Genomic DNA, 20,766 nt, shown 5'->3' on the forward strand with positions numbered 1-20,766 from the left:
TAAATAGTTTTTCAAAATGATGATAAAATTTTGAACTAATTATTTTTCCGTACAAATGGAAGATTCTCTAAAATGGAGTTAGACAATTTGCTAATTAGAACGTCGATATGAAACTTTATAAAACAAAATTATAATGCAAGAACTATTAAATAAATTAAAAAAAATTGTTTTTTAATTTTGTCATTATAAAAATAAAAATTATTTTTATTTAATATTAAATATAATTATATATTTAATGCTTTTGTTGAAAAATTATCATGTGGTATTACGGACAAGCGATGCATTGCGCATGCGTTGGAATTACCTAAGCGTCAATTTTTAATTACCAAAGCGTAAAAAAAAATTTTGAATTTTTGGGAGATTTTATTTAACAAGAAGTCAGAAATTTATAATTGTTAACTTAAATTAAAAAAAACATCGGCCAAAAAATTTTTGTGCTGATTAGGTAAAAAAAAATTCAAGAATTTTGTGAAATTTTGAAATTTAAATTGGATTTTTTGGGAAAAGTCTTTGAATACAATTTACCTTTATAATAAAAATATTTAAAAATATTTGTAATAAGATTAATGGTTACTCTTGCCCAGTTTTTCTAAAATTATATATTACCCAATTTTATTGTATCCATATAAACTTTTTATATTAATTATCTGTAACCAACAATTCAATTAAAAATAATTTATAGAAATATTTTTGAGAGAACAAATTTAATTGTTATATATTATTATAATTATAATTAAACTATTAATTATTTTAAAAAAGTAAACTTATATTTCATTGTTAAACTATTTATTTTCTTCAATAGAGAGTCTATTCAAACAGTTTTCATGACGATAAATGCTTAACAATCATTTTTTTATAAAATATATTAATAATTATTGAACAGTAACAGAATATATACGAAGTATACATATATTATTAGATTAAATCACATAATATAATTATCTTAAAGTGAAGTATGTTACGATATTGTTGAAACATTTTAATATCTTCATTATTAACAGTAATAGATATAAATATAAAAGAACTTGAGAAATGACGAATTGTGAATTGCGTTAGCTGCAAAGTAAATCGTTGAATTGCGCTTATGCAAGTGAAAATTTTTACTTAGCTGACGATTGTGCGTATTTATTTGTAAAAAACTTATTCTGCACTCCATATCATCTTCGTCATTTTTTTGTCATGTTATATTTAATAATTTGTAAAAAATATGACTCGAAATTTCATTTTACACGCAGAAAAAAATTAATTTAGATCAAGAAAATAATTTTGAAGAAATCGTCTTTATTTGAGTGGAAAAATTCTTAAACTAAGAAATTTTTCTTGATATAAGATAGTACACGGAAAAAATTGCATTGTATAATTAGCGAGGCAATTCATATAAAAAATAGGAAAAAGTACAGTTTCAGATTGTAATTTTTATTATGTATTTTGTAAGAATTACATTGTAAAATTTAAATATTACATTTAAAGCTGTGAAAATTAATATTCAAAGTTTGAATTTCATAAATGTTATTTCAAACTGCAATTTTTAGCGTTTAAAATGTAATTTTTTCTTTTTTTTCCGAATAAAAATCTTCAAAATTATTTTCTCAGTTCAATAATTTTCCTATTTATTCAAGTTAATTTTTCTCTCAGTGTAATTAAAAATAACATCCGAATTTTACAATCCTATTCGTTTTTATGGTGTCAAGTAACAAAAAAATAATGACATAAAAACACATATTATAAACATGCGCTACAGTTTAGGACTTTTAAAAGTGAAATTTCGAGATATGGTTGCATAAAAAAGGTCAATTTATAATAATAATTTATAATGAAAGTTCTTCCAAGAAAAATAAATTAATTCTTGTGAACTCCGTATAAAATATATACAATGATAATGATATATACCTATATATCTGTCCATCTGAATGATTGTAATTCTTTCTGCGATATATACCGATTACAATATCTAATATATATTTATTGTACTATTGAATTTCAATTTTATGAAAACTTAATGTATATTATATTTACATTATATATTATATAATAAAAAGATCAATGAGAATATATTAAAAAAAAGGAAATAATTTTTTTATTCATTATTAGTTTGATTTACAAATTATCTACCAATTAAATATTTACAATAATTTGACATTAGTCACTCCGCGCTTCAGTTACATCAAAATAAATTTTTTTAATAATTATTTTATTCTTATTTTAAACTTACAAAAAATTATTAAATCATTGTGTATAATACATCAAGCGTTTATTTTCAAACGACATAAAAATATGTAGTTATTTTATTTATTTATTGAATTTACTTATTGTTATCATGTAGTTATCATGTATCGTTACATACGATTTTTGTATAAAATGACGCAATATTTTTTACTGTCAATAACGCCAACAAATATCAAGTGTTATCTCACACTTTACTAATAGGCAAACCTTCGGACATGTTAATAAAAATTAAAACTTACAGTTTTGCAAACAAATTCACAATTATGCCCAATACTATAACGGATATTATTGTTTTAAATTAACAAACTTCTTTGTTTTTTTACGGAAAATGCAAAATAGATATTTTTGTATGCATTAATTTTATACTATTCTATGTCAATCGTGATAACTTGTTACAATATAAATATACTTTCGTACAGAGAAAAAAAATTAACATGAATCAAATAAATAAATTTGAAAAATTTCATCTTTTTGATTTGAGCAGAAAAATTCTTAGACTAAGAAATTTTTTTTGGTTTAAGTAAATTTTATTTGATTCAAGAATTTTTCATCTGAATACAAAACAATGAAGCTCTTCAATATTATTTTCTTGGTTCAAGTTAAATTTTTTCCTGTGTATTCAGTGATTGGCAGAAAGTGAGTAAATATTTTTCCAAGTCCGAAAAAAAACTATGTATGATTATTACAGTTAAAATTTAAATATAAATGTTTTGATAAAGTAGGGGAGAAGGGGGTCAAATGAACCACGGGGCAATTGAACCACTCGACTTAAAAAATCGAAAAAATTGAAAAAACGCTTCATGCTCTTAGAATTAGATTCTAATATGTTAAACTCGGATATGATCAAAATTTGAAATCATTGCGATCGATAAATTTTGAAAAATTGAGATTTTCTTATTTTTAGGCATGCAAACTTTCTTTTCGGCTGGTGACAAATTGTTTAATAATATTTAAATTTTTGAATTAATTGATAAAATTTGAATTATAGTAGTTGTATATACTTATATTTTATAATCCTCAACTTTGTTTATAGTGATAGAATGGTTTATTTATTTATTATTTACTATTAATTGTTTTAAAATTATACGGGGTCAATTGAACCAGCAGTCCCGGGGACGATTGAACCATACGGAGAAGCATGGGACATGCGCGCGCATCTTGACTCGACGTGAAAAATACTCAGGGAAATAACCTAACAATTTGATAAACTCAATTTGTAATTAAAATTATTTTTAAATCGATTTTTAATTTATTAAATATAATATATGTGTATTAAAAATGTGCAACAGTAATATTAGAAAGTAACAATTAATATGTTATTTATTAAAAGTTCGGGTTTGAGTTATAAATGTCATTGGTTCAATTGACCCCGAGCAGTGGTTCAATTGCCCCCCGAGCGGGGGTCAATTGAACCATTCGACGCGTTTGGATAAATTAATAATTTTTAAAAATTCACGTTGTTTATTAACTAATTTATGTATTGATAATGATAGTAGACTTAATAAACTATCATTCCAAGAAAAAAAAATTTATTATTTAGTTTTAATTCGAATAGTAAAAAATTACTAAACTTTTTTTGGTTCAATTGACCCCCTTCTCCCCTAATCAGTAAAATTAGACAATTATTTTGGTCTTTATCTATTACAATAATACATACGTCAACGTAGAGATAGTATCTGTCCAACTTATAAAATTCTAAGTAAGTCTTAATACTATCAAATATTAACTATACAACATTAGTAATATATCTATTAACTCTTTAATGTTCGGCCTTAAATCTCCACTCTTAATTCAAGTCATATGTCTTTTTCTTTAAATGAGAGAGCTATAGTCTTTTTCCTAGAGAGGGGGCCAGAAAAGTAGTAGAAAGCGACGCATGGACACACTACTACACTAAACCGTCTTTCACACAACCGCACAACGGACTATGATTGGCTTTCTCCCCTAACAGCTCACACCGAGATTCTTTGCGTTTCCAGACATTAAAGGGTTACTAAGACAACATAAATAACATTGACGCCGTATTTTATTCCCTAGTAATTGAACGACGTGTGTATATTGTTCTAAAAAAAGATGAGAGTCACAATTACTTTATTACTTTTTACAACAATATTGTTGCCTGTTTTGTTCGACATTGGTGAGTGTTAATATGGACAATTAAATGAACTTACGACGGATGATTTATGGTCCAATCAATGCAAAGGAAAATTTGATTACCAAAAAATACAGCACTTAGCTATACAATGTATGAATTGTTATGACGAACCTTATGGAGCGCTTCTTTATTTACCTTATTGCGGGTTTGTATCTCGAGATTAATAGCTATTATAATACACAAAAAAAATACACTAAAAGAAATACTCTTCAAAAATTACCGTCGAATTTACGGCAATTGTGGGACAGATAACACGGTTTCTTCAAAGATTTGAGAAAAAGCCATTCGGCAGCCGAAATGGAAGTAGATTTCATAATGAATAGAAAAAAAAACTACCAAGATTGTATGAAAAAAAAAAATTTGTTGAGAATAAAGATAAAAATATGTATAGATTTATAGGAGTTATAGCGGACAAATTAATCGAAAAAACGACTGCAAGAGTAAAATTTCATTGAAAACCTACAGACGAATAGGTTATTTTAAGAATAATAGGTTAGTTTAGAGGAATGAAATGGTATACGAAAATTGAAGCTTGTTTAATGGGCTTTAAAATGCAATTTACAGAAATTCGATAAGCTATTTCATTCAAAAGTTATGCGAAAAGATTTACACACATACAAACACACACACACACACATATATATATATATATATATATACAGACACGGTGACATCACCGCGGAAATAGTCAGGAAAGCTTTCTAGGATCTAAAAACGTCGAGATCTGATGAAAACTCGATTTTCGAAAAACGGGGTAAAAACAATAACTTCCCGTTTTTTGAAAATTTTCAATTTTCTTAGCGGGAAGTTAAAAAAACATTTTTTTGTGAAATTTAAGTCGGAATTTCATCGTAAAAATTATTAAAATTAAGTTCGGTTTTTTTTTTTATTTTTGCAAGAAATGTCTTTATCTACCGATTAATATTTATCAATCGTGATAAAAAAAATGACTCAGTTTTGAAAAGAGTTATTTAAGTCACCTTGAACTATTTAATGGTGCAATAACTGACTCATATCGTACGTATAAAAATTAAAAAAAAAATGACTAATATTTTAAAAATTTAATAAATGTATGAATATTTTTAATTTTTGATTTATTCTAATATATTAGTGAAGTTTGGTCTATGAGGCGTTTGTTACTAAATTTACTATTTTTTCAGGCGTGGCTGTTTCCAATCTCTTACATACAAGGATTGTCTGCAAAAATTGAACTTATCGAAAAAAAAATTGGAGTCAATACAAAGAGATTTCGAGTTCATAACAGATAACAAAAATTTTTTCAAAGATTGGTCAAGCATTGAATTTATTAATGAACTAAATTTATAAAATCGAGGTTAAGAACAGTTAGATTTAAAATTAAGATTTTCGAAATTGAAATTAATTTAAATTTAATATTAAAGTAGAATCAAAATAAAGAGAATATTGTAGAATTAAAATTAAAATAATTTAAGTAAGAATTAAAAATAAAATTTATAAAATTAAATTTAATTTAAAATCAAGTTAATGATTGAAACTAAAGTAAAGTCTGTTAATAAAATTTAAGTATAAATTAAAATTGCGGCAGAGATAGCTACGCGGCACGCGTCTGACTCTGGCGATCACCCATGTTAAGCAGCATTCACTGTGTTTAGTACTTGGATGGGTGACCGTCCAGTCAGCGTTGGCTAGCGCGTAGATCTCTGTGCGCTAGGAAAGGGAACTAATGTCCCGGCAATCGATACAGTTTCTTATCGATTACCGTGAACTTAGCCCTGATCCGACTGTACTGGTATGAGTTTTCTCTGTGGTTTCCCCATGTCACTATTCCAAAAGCCTAGGAAGAGGTGAGGAATAGGGCGAATGCAGTTCAGAAAAAGTACTAGTTGGTCCACAGCCGCAAATGATTAAATATGTATTCTCACACAGTTACTTAAAAAAAAAAAAAAAATAAATAAATAAAATAAAATCATCTAAAGTTAAACTTGAAATTAATAACTAAAATCAATCTCTAGAATTAAAATTTAAAAATAAAAGTAAAAATTTATAATTTAAATTAATCTTCGAAATTTAAAATTATAAAAGTAAAAATTATAATTAAATTAAAATTGTTCAAGACTTCGATAAATAAGTTTTTCCAAATTCCAGTAAAAATTTATTGAGAAAATATAGTAAAATTTCGACCTTGGAAAATTTAGCCAAGCTAACATTCCTACCTCAAATCTACTCTAGAATTCAAGATGGACGCCAAGCCGAATTCTCAGGCAGATTAAATTCAATTTTAATAAATCTAAAACTTTTTGGTTTCAAGAAAGCTTCTGTTATAAATTAATAAAAATAATAAGATTTTGATATTGTATAAGAGTGTGTGTGTGTGTGAATTAATATTTTGAAACATTGTAAAATTAGAGAATAAATTTAAGATTTAATTTAAAATAATTGTTGTTATTTGTGTCAGACCTAAAGATAAAATGTTAAAGTATGATAATTGAGAATTCAGACTTTGATATTTATTATTTCGTACCTAAAAAATGATCTTATATTATACGTAAAAAGTATCAAATAAAGTTAGTAAATTTCTAATACAAGCAACGTCAATACTTACAAAGTAAAATGGTAAATTTTAAACGCAACGCTCAAAATCAAACTGTAATTATTGACTTGCTTGGACTGCTAAAATGTATATTTTAAAAGTATAATTTTTACTGTTTCAAATGTTAAATGCTCCCAGAGTGAGACCCCCTTCTCTTTCATCTGAGTTCCCCTTCTTCTCATAATATCGACTATATATTGAAATTTATTTATTTATTTATTTATTGATAATAAATGCCAAGGCACAGGCCAAATGGCAAGATATAAAATACAGTAATTTTTGTGGAACTGAAAAATTTACAAAATATGTAGATAAATAACAAACAAAACTATAAAGTAATGTATAAATCGATTTAGCTTAACAATATTATAAATTCAATAGGTATATTTGGTAATAATTTAAGATCAAATTAATGAGATTTAAATTAAATAAGATTTAAATAAGTCCATTTCTTATTTGGAATAAAAGTTAACTAACATCTTGTAGAAACTAGCTAAACAAAATAGTACGTTGTAACATTGCACATAAACTTAGAAATATTAATCGTAGAAATATTAATGTATCTATAAATCATTTGACAAAAGGTAATCGAACAATTTCTTTTTAAAGACTTCTAATGAACTCGCATCTAAGACATCTGGTGGAAGTTTTTGCCATAACCGTATTGCTGATATAACGAAAGAATGTTCTAGGCAAGATGTTGAGAATTTAGGTATTAAGAAATTTACATTATTATTTTTAATTGCAATTCTTTCTGAACGCCTAGAGTCATCATCAACGAACATTTCTCTTAAATAAATAGGCTTACCGATGGTTAACAATTTGTAGAAGTAAGTTGCCAAGAAGTATAAATGGCAATTTTTACTGTTTGAAACTGTAATTTTTTAAGATGAAAGAGTCGTTATTTACTATAGTGACAGCTACTAATTACTTATTTTGGATATTAAATTATAAATTGTGGCTTTTATACTTTCTACATTAAGTTCTGTAATATTTATATTTTTGCCACCTCGATGTCCGCTTTACTGTTTGAAACTATAAAAATTAACCGGAATCCAAGTGAATATTACAGTTTACTTTTTTCCGTGTAACTGTTGACGTAAAGTTAATGTTAACTTTTTGTAACTTCGCGTTAACTTTTTGAGCGATCCTTTCGGAAAATTCCAGCAGTAAATTTACTTTAATTTTTTTTATTACTATTAATCTTTCTTCTATCTTTTCATTTTCTAACTCTTTCCATTCATTTAAGAAACTCTTTTCTTTTTTTCCTACTTTTTCGTATATTTCTTTACATATAATTATGCGCATCAGTGTTTCTTCTTCTCCTTCACATACTCTGCATCTCCAATGCTTCTATCCCTTTTTTTCTCTCTCCCTATGTTTCCACACCATACCCTCGGCCAAGTTTCCTTGTCTTTTCCTCTTATCTTATTTTTTTTCCAATAGAAATTTTCGTCTTGGTTTATTTTTATCTTCTTATATAATTTGCAATATGTAATTTTTGATAAATATTTAACTTTATTTTTTTTGTTGATTTAATATTTAACGCAAAAATTTTTAACACAAAAATTTTTAACGCAACAATGCAAAATTTTTTACTGTGTAATAAACAAAATAAATTATTTTATCTTATATAGCTTCATAAAATCAATAACAAATAAATATCTTTTTAAGCTTCACTGTTGCGGAAATCGAGCTTATACTGATTGGTCTGAAATGAAGCCTCCGAAGAAAATTCCCCAAACTTGCTGCAAATCCTGCGACAAGTGTGCCATTGACAACATAAATGATATTTACGATGACATATATTAAAAAAAAAAAATAAATAACTTATCAAGCATATAAAAAAATGAATAAATTTACCAAAATTTGTATTTTAACTTTTTTAGGGCTGTTACGACCTGGTAATCGATCAACAGACTCGATAGAGTCAGGCACCAAGTTCCGTTCTCAAGCCAGACTACCGAATGTGTATATACCGTAAGCAGAACGGTTTTTTGAGGTTACAAATTTTTTTTCAAATTTATTTTGATTCTTTTTTTATATGATATTTTATAATAGTAGTTCATGCTTTTTATTACGCGTATTACTTGATTATTATTAATTATCTTTATAATTTCTATTTAAAATTATTAAAAATAATCAGCACAAACTATAGCGACCCAGATTTTTAGATATTAACTTTTTTCTTATGTAAAAAGCGGACGGCCAGAGACTAAATAATATAAGGATGCATGCTAATCTTATAATAGATGGAAAACTACAGTGAAAAAGATATTTGACAGATCCACAGATTCGGTAGAATCTGGCGCCAAGTTCCGTTCAAATCTGCTGTAAACGGAGCGCCAGACTACCGACTATGTTTACTGTAAGAATAACGGTATTTTGAGGTTGCAAAATTTTATTTAATTCTATGGTACTTTTTTTTCCTAAATTGTATCTTATAACAGTAATTCATACTTTATTTGACTGTTATTAATTAATAATATTCACTTATAACAATTAATCTAATTGAAATTATTAAATTTAATCAGCACAAACTATAGCAACGCAAAATTTCGATCCTGACTTTTTTCGATGGGCAAAGTGATCTGCCACAGACTAAATAATTCGAGAATGCATAGTAATCCTTCATTAGATGGGAAACTACAGTTAAAAAGATATTTCACAGCTTGCATCTACACCCGCCGGGTGCGCTGGAATTATTTTACATAAACTGTAGTTTCAAGGGGATAGTTTGCTATAAAAAATGCAACCAACGCGAGATTTAAGTTGGTACCAATTGTAAATTTTTATTATAATTACAAAAAATACTAAAATCCGAACAAAAACAGTTTCACTGTAAAAAAATCGCGCCAAGTCCACGTTCATAAGACTATTAAGAAAAAAAAAATTTGTTTTTTTCTTTACAAAAATATATAAAATAAAAAAATTAAAAAATCCAAGTAACCGATATGATTGTTTATGATTTTCGGAAATTAAAAAAAATTTTGTTATAAATTTAAAAATTAAGAAAAAAATTTTGGAACGTACTTGGTGTGCGTCATTGTGTATTTCAATTTTTTTTAAGTCCTAGTAAATAGATTTCACGAATTTCATTAAAAGTAAAATATTATGCAACCGCGCACACTAAATAGGGAAGGACGGGCAAAACGGATATGTTAATTTGAAAATGAAATAACAAATATATATTACAATCATATCCATTCTTAACTTTGGCTAATAATTTTTTGGGTAATTGAAGTTTATAATTAAAGTAAAATAAAAATAATAACAAAGAAATTCTTCTTCGAAATTAAAAAAAAAAAAAAAGTCAACATTATCCGTTTTGCCCTACCAGGGCGGGCAAAATGAATACTCAGGTCGCGTAAAACGAATACTGATTGGAAAATACATTTCAATCAAAACAATCGTCGCAAAAATATCAACCGCGTCCTGAATACGAAGAAGAAAAAACAAATCCGCATCGTCCTTAGCAACATTAAACTAAGTACTGTATACTTACGATTTAAAATTTTTTTTCTAAATTTCAATATTTATAAAAAAATTCCCACAAGTATGCAAAACCAATGCTTTATCGATAACGGTAAAGTGTAGTTACATAATAGATTGATAGATTGCTGTCTAAAATGTTTCTATCGACCGACCAGCGATTTAAAACGATTATTCATTTTACCCGCCCTCTCCGTCTTGCCGTCCGTCCCCTACGTTCCAAATTTTTTTTAATTTTTAAATTTGTAACAAAATTTTTTAATTTCCGAAAATCATAAACAATCATATCGGTTACTTGGATTTTTAATTTTTTATTTTATATATTTTTGTAAAGAAAAAACAAATTTTTTTCTTAATAGTCTTATGAACGTGGACTTGGCGCGATTTTTACAGTGAAACTGTTTTGTTCGGATTGCAATTACACACGCCAGCCGGCGCAAGAATAACTTTTACATGAACTATAGCTTAAAGAGGATAGTTTGCCACCGGAAATGTATTAAATTAAAATTGTCAATTTTTATTATAATTACAAAAAATACTGAAATCCGTACAAAAACAATTTCACTGTAAAAAAATCGCGCCAAGTCCACATTCATTAGACTATTAAGAAAAAAAAATTTTATTTTTTTACAAAAAGATATAAAATAAAAAATTAAAAAATCCAAGTAACCGATATGGTTGTATATGATTTTCGGAAATTAAAAAAAATTTTGTTGTAAATTTAAAAATTAAAAGAAACAATTTTGAAACGTACTTGGTGTGCGTCATTGTGTACTTCAATTTTTTTTAATAGTCCTAGAAGATAGATTTTAGGAATTTCATAAAAAGTGAAATATTTCGTAACCACACACACTAAAGGACAGTAGAGGACACTAGAGGACAAAAAAAATTTCCCCCACCACGATGCGAACTCTAAAACGTATTATCTAAAACGAAAAAACGAAACAGCGTTGTAATCTGCATGCATGTGGTTATCGTTGTACGTAGGGAATTTTGAAAATTTTGATTTAAAAAAAATGACGATATATTAAAAATTTTTTCTTATTTTTTTGGATTCAAACAGCCTTAAAAAGTTTTAAAAATCAAAATTTTCAAAATCCCCTACGTGCAACGATAGCTACTGAATTGACGAATACGGGAAAAAAAGTTGCAAATCGGTTCATATTTATGCAAATTACAGTTCGCATCAGTTCAAAAAAGTAGTTTTGAGAAAAACGCGTTTTTGTCGGAGCGCGTGCAATGGTCATTTAACACACTGTTACAAAAATGACTAACTCGAAAAATATTCGGAATTTCCATATAAAATTCTAGATACATATTTTTTAATGTATAAACTTTGGTTTGATGAAAAAAAAAAAATTTTTTTTTTCAAATTTCACAGTGGCTATCCCCCTTAAGCGTTTATTTTTGAACTAAACTGATTAAAAAAATTAACTTGAATCAAGAGCCAAAATCTTGAATCAAGAATACCATTGCGAAGAACATGATTTTTTTGAGTCAAGTGAATAAATTCTTGAGACAAGAAAATTTACTTAAATCAAGAATAATTTTTTGATTTAAGAATTTATTCTCTTGACTCAAGAAAATAATTTTCTTCAAAATGGTTTTTTTGGTCTAAGATTTTGGCTCTTGAGCCAAGTTAATTTTTTTATCTTAAAACAACATTTTTTACTTCAATAAATATCGACTGTCATCTTAAACTTTACTATAGGGTAAACCTCCCGGACATTTAAAATAAATTAGAACTTATAGTTTTGCAAACAAATGCACAATTATGCCCAGTACTATAACGGATATTGTTGTTTTAAATTAACAAACTTCTTTGTTTTTTTACAGGAAATGCAAAATAGATATTTTTGTATGCATTAATTTTATACTATTTTATGTCAATCGTGATAACTTGTTACAATATAAATATACTTTCGTACACAGAAAAAAAATTAACTGGAATCAAGTAAATAATTTTTAAAAACTTTATCTTCATAATTTGAGCAGAGAAATTCTTAGACTAAAAAACTATTCTTGGCTTAAGTAAATTTTATTTAATTCAAGAATTTTTCGTCTGGATCCAAAAGAATGAAACTCTTCAATATTATTTTCTTGGTTTAAGAATTTTTCCCTTGATTCAAGTTAATTTTTAACTTCCCGCTAAGAAAATCGAAGATTTTCAAAAATCGGGAAGTTATTGTTTTCACCCCGTTTCGCAAAAATCGAGTTTTCATCTTGTGTGTGTGTGTGTGGGTGTGTGGGTGTGTGTGTGTGTGTGTAAGTATGTGAATCGCTTATAACTTTTGAACGATTAAACCGATCGGAATCAACCAAACGGCATTCTAAAGGGTTCCCTCAAACTTAGATTTCCTGAGAATTTGAACCGATTCGGACCGATAGATTTTGAGAAATTTTGAAAAATCTAAAAAAAAATCATTTTTGAAAGTGGTTTTTTTAGAATAACTTTTAAACGGCTCAACCGATTAATTCCAAAAACTAATCAGCTCTTAACATAAAAAAAACTACGTCGATCGCCGCCAACCGCGTAAAAATCGGTTCATTCATTCAAAAGTTATTGCGGCTTAAAAATTTGAAAAATTGTGTTTCATCAAACTTCTATCAGACCTTTGAGCTCGAAGAGCTCAAAAGCATAAAAAGTTATCTCTTTAAGCTCAGAGAGCTCAAAATAACACATAAATAGTATTTTTGAGCTCGGAGAGCTCAAAAACATCATTAGTGCAATTTTAAGCACCTAGGTATGAAATAAGCGGGAAGTTGTACGGATGGCCTTCAGGGTCTACCGTTTTTCTAATTTTTTTTTCTGTGTATTCGGTGATTGACAGAAAATGAGTAAATATTTTTTCAAGTTTGAAAAAAAACTATGTATGATTATTGCAGTTAAAGTTTCAATGTAAATGTTTTGATAAAGTAATCAGTAAAATTAGACAATAATTTTGGTCTTGATCTATTAAAATAATACATACGTCAACATAGAGATAGTATCTGTCCAATTTATAAATTTTTAAGTTAGTCTTAATACTATTAAATATTAACTATACGCCATTTAGTAATAAATCTATTAATAAGACAACATAAATAAAATTGACGCCGTATTTCATTCGTCAGTAATTAATTGAACGACGTGTGTATGTTGTCCTAAAAAAAGATGGGTGTCATAATTAATCTATTACTTTTTACAACAATATTATTGCTTGTTTTGCTCGACATTGGTGAGTGCCGACGGTCATCAAAAAAATTTAACACGGATGTGTTTTTTTCGTACTATAATTGTAAAGGAAAATTTGATCACAATAAAATACGGATGTTAGCTTCACTGTGTCTCATGTGTTATGACGGAGATTGGGGAGCGTATCGTTATCGATATTATTGCAGGTTTGTATCTAGAGATTAATAGCTATTATAAGACACGAGAAAAATAAACTGAAAGAAATTTTCATCATTTGCCGGTAAGTGGAATAATTTTTCCGTAAAAAAAATGCATTTTTTCATCATTTTTATTTTTATTTTTATTTAAAAAATGCTAATAAATTAAGAGCCGCATTATGTCCCATGATTATAGTGATCTCTAGCTGTTACTCGCCCGCTCCGCTGGGCGCTTTACAGAATTGTATTTTTAGATCTAGACTTGAAATTTAATTAGAGTATTGTTTTGACTTGTACAGATTCTAAATTCTATCGAATTGACATGTACCTTTTATCCATCTAATTATTCTAGCTAATATTCATTGTAATTTTTAATGTGCAATCATTATAACATTCCCGTATCTTTCTTACAAAAGTGAATAATCATTGATATGAAAAAAAAAATTTGTAATGAGCATTGAAAGTTTCAGTTAAAGAAATTGCAGGTCTCATAAGTGAAGAAATCTACCTAGTATATAAACATAACCAATAGAATTAAAAAATTTATTTTAAACAAATGAGAATCGAATAGAATAAATTTAGTTACAATAAAAATTCATTATTTTTAAATCAAAAATATAGGCTCCGGATAAGTAATCACCAACATATCATATACTAAAACCTTCTCCGAAACACGCTGCATCTTATGGTATAAGTATTATTCCGATCGGTTTAGTAGTTTTTGCAGTATAACCAGACAAAAACCGGCTCTCCATTTATTAGTATAGATTTAAGGGTAATTTCTAAAGAATAGCACAGCATACTTCCTGTTTCTTTGATTTATTTGCTGATGACTCTAAGCTGTATATGAGAATACATAATTTAAATGATTGCATATTTTTACAACGTAACGTTGAATGCATGGTGCAATGGTGTAAGGACAATGGGCTGCAACTCAATGCTGACAAATGTTGCGTATTAACACTCACTCGGAGGAAAAATATTATCAACTTTGACTACAACATATCTGGAAAAATTTTAGATAAGAGTACTACAGTCAAAATACTTGGGGTAACATTTGACAGTAAACTTACTTTTGCAACGCACATTAATAATATTATGTCTGAAGCCTGGAAAACGCTAGGGTTCATTACTCGAGTTTCAAAAACTTTAATAATCTTAATGCCATTAAATTGTTATATAATACATTTGTTAGACCAAAACTTGAGTATGCTTCGCTAGTATGGTCTCCCTACTCAATCAGGACAGTCCACTAAGATTGAAAGAGTTCAAAGAAGGTTTTTAAAATTTTTAATTTGGAAAAAACCGGACTTTATCCGGCTCGGGGAATTGCAGATCTCACGCTATGCAAAGAATGCGAATATCTTACTCTCGATGAAAGACGCATCTGTGCGGAATTCTCCTTTGCAACTAAATTATTTAACAACTTGGTGGATTGTCCTCAATTGCTATCACTGTTTAAATTTAAGATACCAGTCTTAGGTATGAGAAATCAAACTCCAATGTACATACCTATTGCTAAATCTAACTTATCTCAGGCAGCGCCAATATATCGCATCTCTAATACAGTGAATCGCTTTTATCAATGGGAACCTGCACTTGATATGTTGAATTGTCCTAATGGCTATGTAACTGCGTTACTTGGCAAACTAGCAACTAAGTGGCGTTAAAGATGTGCAATTATGAATTAATAGTTAATAAGTAATTTTTAATAGGTAATAATTAATAAGTAATAAGCAATAATTACTCAGCAATTTTTATGAGTATAAATGAATGAAATAACTATGCTAGCTATAAGTCATCTTGTTATACATCAAAATTTATTTTTCTTATGTACTAACGATTGTATTATTAACCCTGTTAATGGCCTAGGCTGTTGGGTTTGTTTATTGAAATAAATAAATAAAATAAAATAAAATAAAATAGTATATTGTGTGACTAGGGATGAAACAAAACGATTTCAGACCAGTGAAGTTGCCTGCCCGAGCGAAGCGAGCAGCATCACTCGGTCTGAAATCGTGTTTCATCCCGCGTCACACATTATATTTCATATAAGTTGCATTAAAAATGCTAGTTTCAATGTCTGGAGCCAACCAGAACTAGATAGTTTCAGACGAACAGCGAAAATACTATTTTATTATGGAACTTATAATAAAATAGAAAGTAATAGTTTATTTTTTACCAAACATTATTCGTAAATTGTCAAGTTTTTTTTTATCATTCTTATTTATGCTTAATAACAGAATTATAATATGTCAGTACAGTTAACGGTTAGAATGACAATTATAAAGGTATAAAATAAACAAACAATTGATAGGATTGAAAATAAAGCTGCAACTTCACCTCGCGGACAGAAAATCGTCATTTTCTGTCCGCCGGGAAGAAATAATTGATACCTGCCCGGCACAGTCGCATTGGTCTGAAATTGTCTAGTTTCGGTTGGCTCAACAGGCATTGAAACTCACATTTTCAATGCAGGTTATATGAAAAATTTCTTTCCGTGTGGAAACCACTCGAACAGACAAAGATTTTTAGAAAAAATACATTTTTTGCGAAATTTCAGTCAGAGTTTTATCAAAAAAATTATTTAAATTAAATTCCGTTTATTTTTATATTCGCAAGAAGTGTCTTTATCTATTGATTAATATTTATCAATCATAATAAAAAAATGACTCAGTTTTAAAAAGAGTTATTAAAGTCATCTTGAATTATTTAATGGTGCAATAACTGACTCATAGCGTATGTATAAAAACTGAAAAAAAATTTACTACTCATATTTTAAAAATTTAATACATGTATGAATATTTTTAATTTTTGATTTATTCTAATATATTAGTGAATTTTGGTCTCTGAAGCGTTTGTTATTAAGCTTACTATTTTTTCAGTCGTAACTGCTTCCAAACTTTTACATACGAGGAATGTCTGCAAAAATTGACATTTTCGCAAAAAGATTTGGAGTCAATACAAAGCGATTTCGAGTTCATAACGAATAACAGAAATTTTTTCAATGGATTGGTCAATCAGGTTTATGTATGTTTTATGTAATTATACGGTTCAAAATTTATTTTTAGAACAATTTTACTAATTTTTTTGAAATAGTAAAATCACGGATTCAACATCTGTGACAAAAAGCGTGTAAAAATTGGAAGACTTAAAAATTTTTTTTCTGATCATTAGGGTGTTCTTCCAAACGAAACTACTGACGAAACAACAGAAAACATAGATCATTTAATGGTTTCTTCAACTAGTCACCGACCGGTATGAATTATATACTTTAAAAATCAAATATCTTTATTTTGTTGCAAGAATTGTAATGTTGACTATTATCTAGGAAGTACATCCTGTTCAAAATGTTCACTTTTCACATTCAAAAACATCGGTATCTTGTAAAAATCGTCAGAAATCAACGAAAAAACGCAAGGAAATTCCGCTCTATAAGATATCACTTCTTGGTTCTGGATGACTTAATGGTTATTATTCAATTGTTGATAAGTAATAATGCATGAACAAATTTTTATAAATTGTGAAAGTATTTTTTTATTTGGTTATCAATTCCGGACGCAGATCGACGGTAAGTTTCAGTTATTCTGATAGCCAGCGCTTTTTTAGAAAGTAGTTGACTTCCAGCAGTTACGGTTAACTTAACATCAAGTTAGCGGTAATTCTTCACTCAACAACAGTTCTAAGCAAATTGACGAAAATCTACGGCCGCAACTTGAATACATGTTAACAATCAAACTTGTAGTTAAATTTCCTTTCAACTTTACTACAATTTGTCTGAAATACTTGTACAGCAAGTTTTCACGTCAAATTTCAGAGTAACTTATAGGCAATCCTGATAGCCAAGTTGGTCGCAACTTTCTGTCTATTTATTGCCGCAACTTGTCATCAAATTGCCAGCAAGTCTTGGAAATGCACTCGGTTGGTGTCAACTTGTTCACCAAGTTGTCAACAAAAACTGCTTCTGAAACTTTTTCACATCAAGTTGACGTCAAGTTTCTCAAGAAATTGGGCGACATATTGCGGCAGTAGATTGGTCTTTTTTTTCTCAGAAACTTGTAGCCAACTTGATGCCAACTGTTACAAATTCGGAACTTGACCTCAAGTTGTCGCTAAGTTGGTGACAACTATCTGACACCAACTTTGTTGGTCTGAAACTCTGGCTATCAGAGAACTTAACTGAAATCGCGTGCTTTTCCAACTATTTCCGTCAAGTTTGCTTCAAATTGCGGCCGTAGATGGACAGCAAGTTTCAGATAAGGTGCCCTGATAGCCAGTGCTTTCTCAGTAAGTAGTTGACTTCTAGCAGTTACGGTTAACTTAACATCAAGTTGGCGGTAATTCTTCACTCTACAACAGTTGTAAGCAAATTGACGGAAATCTACGGCTGCAACTTGAATAAAAATTAACAATCAAACTTGTAGTTAAATTTCCTTTCAACTTGACTACAATTTGACAGAAATACTTGTACAGCAAGTTTTGACGTCTATTTGCAGAGTAAGTTATAGGTAACATTACCCTGATAGCCAAGTTGGCCGCAACTTTCTGTCAATCTACTGCCGCAACTTGTCACCAACTTGGCGGCAACTCTTGAAAGTAACTCGGTTGGTGTCAACTTGTTCACCAAATTGTCACCAAGTTGTCGGCAAAAGTTGCTCTGGAAACTTTCACACCAAGTTGACGATAAGTTTCTCAAGAAATTGGGCGACATATTGCGGTAGTAGATTGGTCTCTTTTTCTCAGAAACTTGTAGCCAACTTGGCGCCAACAGTTACAAATTCGGAAGTTGACCGCAAGTTGTCGCTAAGTTGGTGGCAACTATCTGACACCAACTTGGTTGGTCTGAAACTGTGGCTATCAGTACCTATTAAGGTAATCGCTCGCTTTGCCAACTCTTTCCGTCAAGTTTGCTTCAAATTGCGGACGTAGATTGACAGTAAGTTATAGGTAGGTGGCTATTAGAGACTTTAATACCAATTCGTTATCTTAATACGATATTAAATTCACGCAGGTTCCTTACCTACTTACAGTTCCAGTTTATTCTTTGTTAGACTGTAAGTTATCGACCATATCATTCAAACATTGACCATATCATTTTGTTCATACCCCTACCGCTAGATGTCTCTTAAGTTACTGAATCCACCAAATTACATCCTCCATCCCAATAAATCTTTACATAGTTTTAATAAAATCGTAGTAATCTAAAAATAATAATAAACATTCCCAATTAAGATAGCCTTTACCCAAAAACTGTTTCTAAAGAACACATCCGGATAAAGATTCCGTGAAGTATAATTTGTGCGGGGCAATAAACCATCCTAAAATCTCGGTTTGAAATGTATCTGTTAAAATCTTAAACCAATATATAATTTATTTGAATTGCATATAATTTTGACAATGAATATAATTGGAATGAATAAAAGTAGTTGATGTAAATTGGGAATAATGAAGGAGGACAGGTGGTAAGCGGTAATCGAAGGTTGTTAGGCTGGTAGGGTATCGTAAGCGGAGAACAGTTGGACAGGTGAATGTGTGTAGTTTGTAGGGTGGAGTTGAGTTGAGTTGAGTTGAACAAAACAAGAGATAATCGCGGGAGTACGTACACATATACTTACAGTGCAGTATAACATATATGCAAAGTGTAGAGTGTATAGCTTAAGCGGCGACGGGACCAGCGAATATCAGCAAGAGTGACGTTGGACGTGAGACCGATGGATATACAGAGAGCAGAGCTGAACGTATATAGAATCTCTTGACGCGTGCATCGATGTCCTCCTCTCCCAAGGGAAATCCACTTCATGATGGGAATCCCATTATTTCTCTAACGATATATAAAAGTAGGTATAGTCCAGAGCTAGTCCTCCTGGCACTGTCCAGTTGAGGCTATTTCCCGGCTATCCTGACTCTGCTTCAGAATTCACACACCCATACATATATATATACTTAAATACATATACATACACTGGCACTGTCCAGTTCTCTTTATCCAGTACTTCTCTACAACCCTGGAGAGCTCATTCCGCGCAGCACTTATCCCTCTTCACCCCTCAGCTATCTGCTAGCAGTTTCTCTAGCTTGGTGTGTCTCCATCCTATTGTCTCGACTTGTTTAGCCCCGGGCGTCGGGCTGGTTCATCCGTCCATTCCCGTCCATTCGCTTCAATGCTTTCCGACGTTCGCATTCGGACACGCTTCAGTTTTACCATTTTTATTTCTCTTCCATACTGAATCACCTGAAGGCTACTCTCTTGGCATCTCATACACTCTGTTCAATACATTCTCATCTACGGGTTACTATTTTTTATACTGATGTGATCGGTGATACCCAATGTTCAGACACTTTTTGGGATCGAACTTGGTGGTCATTTTTCCTGGGAAAAGACGAGTCGATATATCTATTCTGAGGTCAATTACTCCCGATTTTTGTGAATTTCTTCGTTGCATCTTTATTAGTGATTTTTTTTTTATTTATTGGCGAGAATATGCATATGGGTCATTCCATATGAAATCACTGGATTTTAAAAATCATCTTTTTTTTTATTGAAATGAATTTGTTACATTTTTTGTACACGGAAAAAAGTAAATTGTAATAAATAATTGTCGATTTATAATAAGTAATGATCAACTGCTAAAAATTACCATTTCAAACAGTAAAATCGTAATTTTACTAATCACTTTATAATATTTACAATTTAAACGTTACAATTTACTCTTTATATGGAAGAAAATACTATTTCAACCAGTAATAATCGCTATGTAAATGTCTATAATGTTAAAGTATAATAATTAAGAATTCAGACTTTGATATTTATCATTTCGTACCTAAAAAATGATCTTATGGTATGTAAAAAGTATAAAATAAAGTTAGTAAATTTCTAATACAAGCAACGTAAATATTTACAAAGTAAAATGGTAAATTCTAAACGCAACGCTAATAATCAAACTGTAATTAT

General features: G+C 29.2%; 1 protein-coding gene and 1 long non-coding RNA gene across 3 annotated transcripts; both read left to right on the forward strand.

The window, feature by feature from the left end:
• Positions 1-13,477: 13,477 nt before the first annotated feature.
• Positions 13,478-17,250, forward strand: LOC123272634. 2 transcript variants are annotated; one of them, XM_044739554.1, is made up of 3 exons: positions 13,478-13,823; positions 16,700-16,844; positions 16,992-17,250. In XM_044739554.1, the coding sequence occupies exons 1-3, from the start codon at positions 13,597-13,599 to the stop codon at positions 17,076-17,078; spliced, it is 459 nt and encodes a 152-aa protein (XP_044595489.1). In that variant the 5' UTR covers positions 13,478-13,596; the 3' UTR covers positions 17,079-17,250. The 2 variants fall into 2 exon arrangements, with proteins under 2 accessions (XP_044595489.1, XP_044595490.1); XM_044739555.1 differs by having other exon boundaries at positions 16,700-16,838.
• A 973-nt stretch (positions 17,251-18,223) lies between these two features.
• Positions 18,224-18,761, forward strand: LOC123272918. The gene is made up of 2 exons (XR_006511196.1): positions 18,224-18,322; positions 18,687-18,761. It is a non-coding gene; the product is annotated as an uncharacterized LOC123272918 (long non-coding RNA).
• Positions 18,762-20,766: the final 2,005 nt, after the last annotated feature.

Source organism: Cotesia glomerata, linkage group LG10 (assembly GCF_020080835.1).
Source record: "Cotesia glomerata isolate CgM1 linkage group LG10, MPM_Cglom_v2.3, whole genome shotgun sequence".
In the NCBI taxonomy this organism is placed as follows: Eukaryota; Metazoa; Arthropoda; class Insecta; order Hymenoptera; family Braconidae; genus Cotesia; species Cotesia glomerata.

Bases quoted from the DNA above. Each gene is read 5' to 3' on its own strand.
- LOC123272634 (XM_044739554.1), top strand. From the start codon at position 13,597: ATGGGTGTCATAATTAATCTATTACTTTTTACAACAATATTATTGCTT. The intron at 13,824-16,699 runs GTTTGTATCTAG...CTATTTTTTCAG, and splicing joins CGTTATCGATATTATTGCAG to TCGTAACTGCTTCCAAACTT. The intron at 16,845-16,991 runs GTATGTTTTATG...TCTGATCATTAG, and splicing joins GATTGGTCAATCAGGTTTAT to GGTGTTCTTCCAAACGAAAC.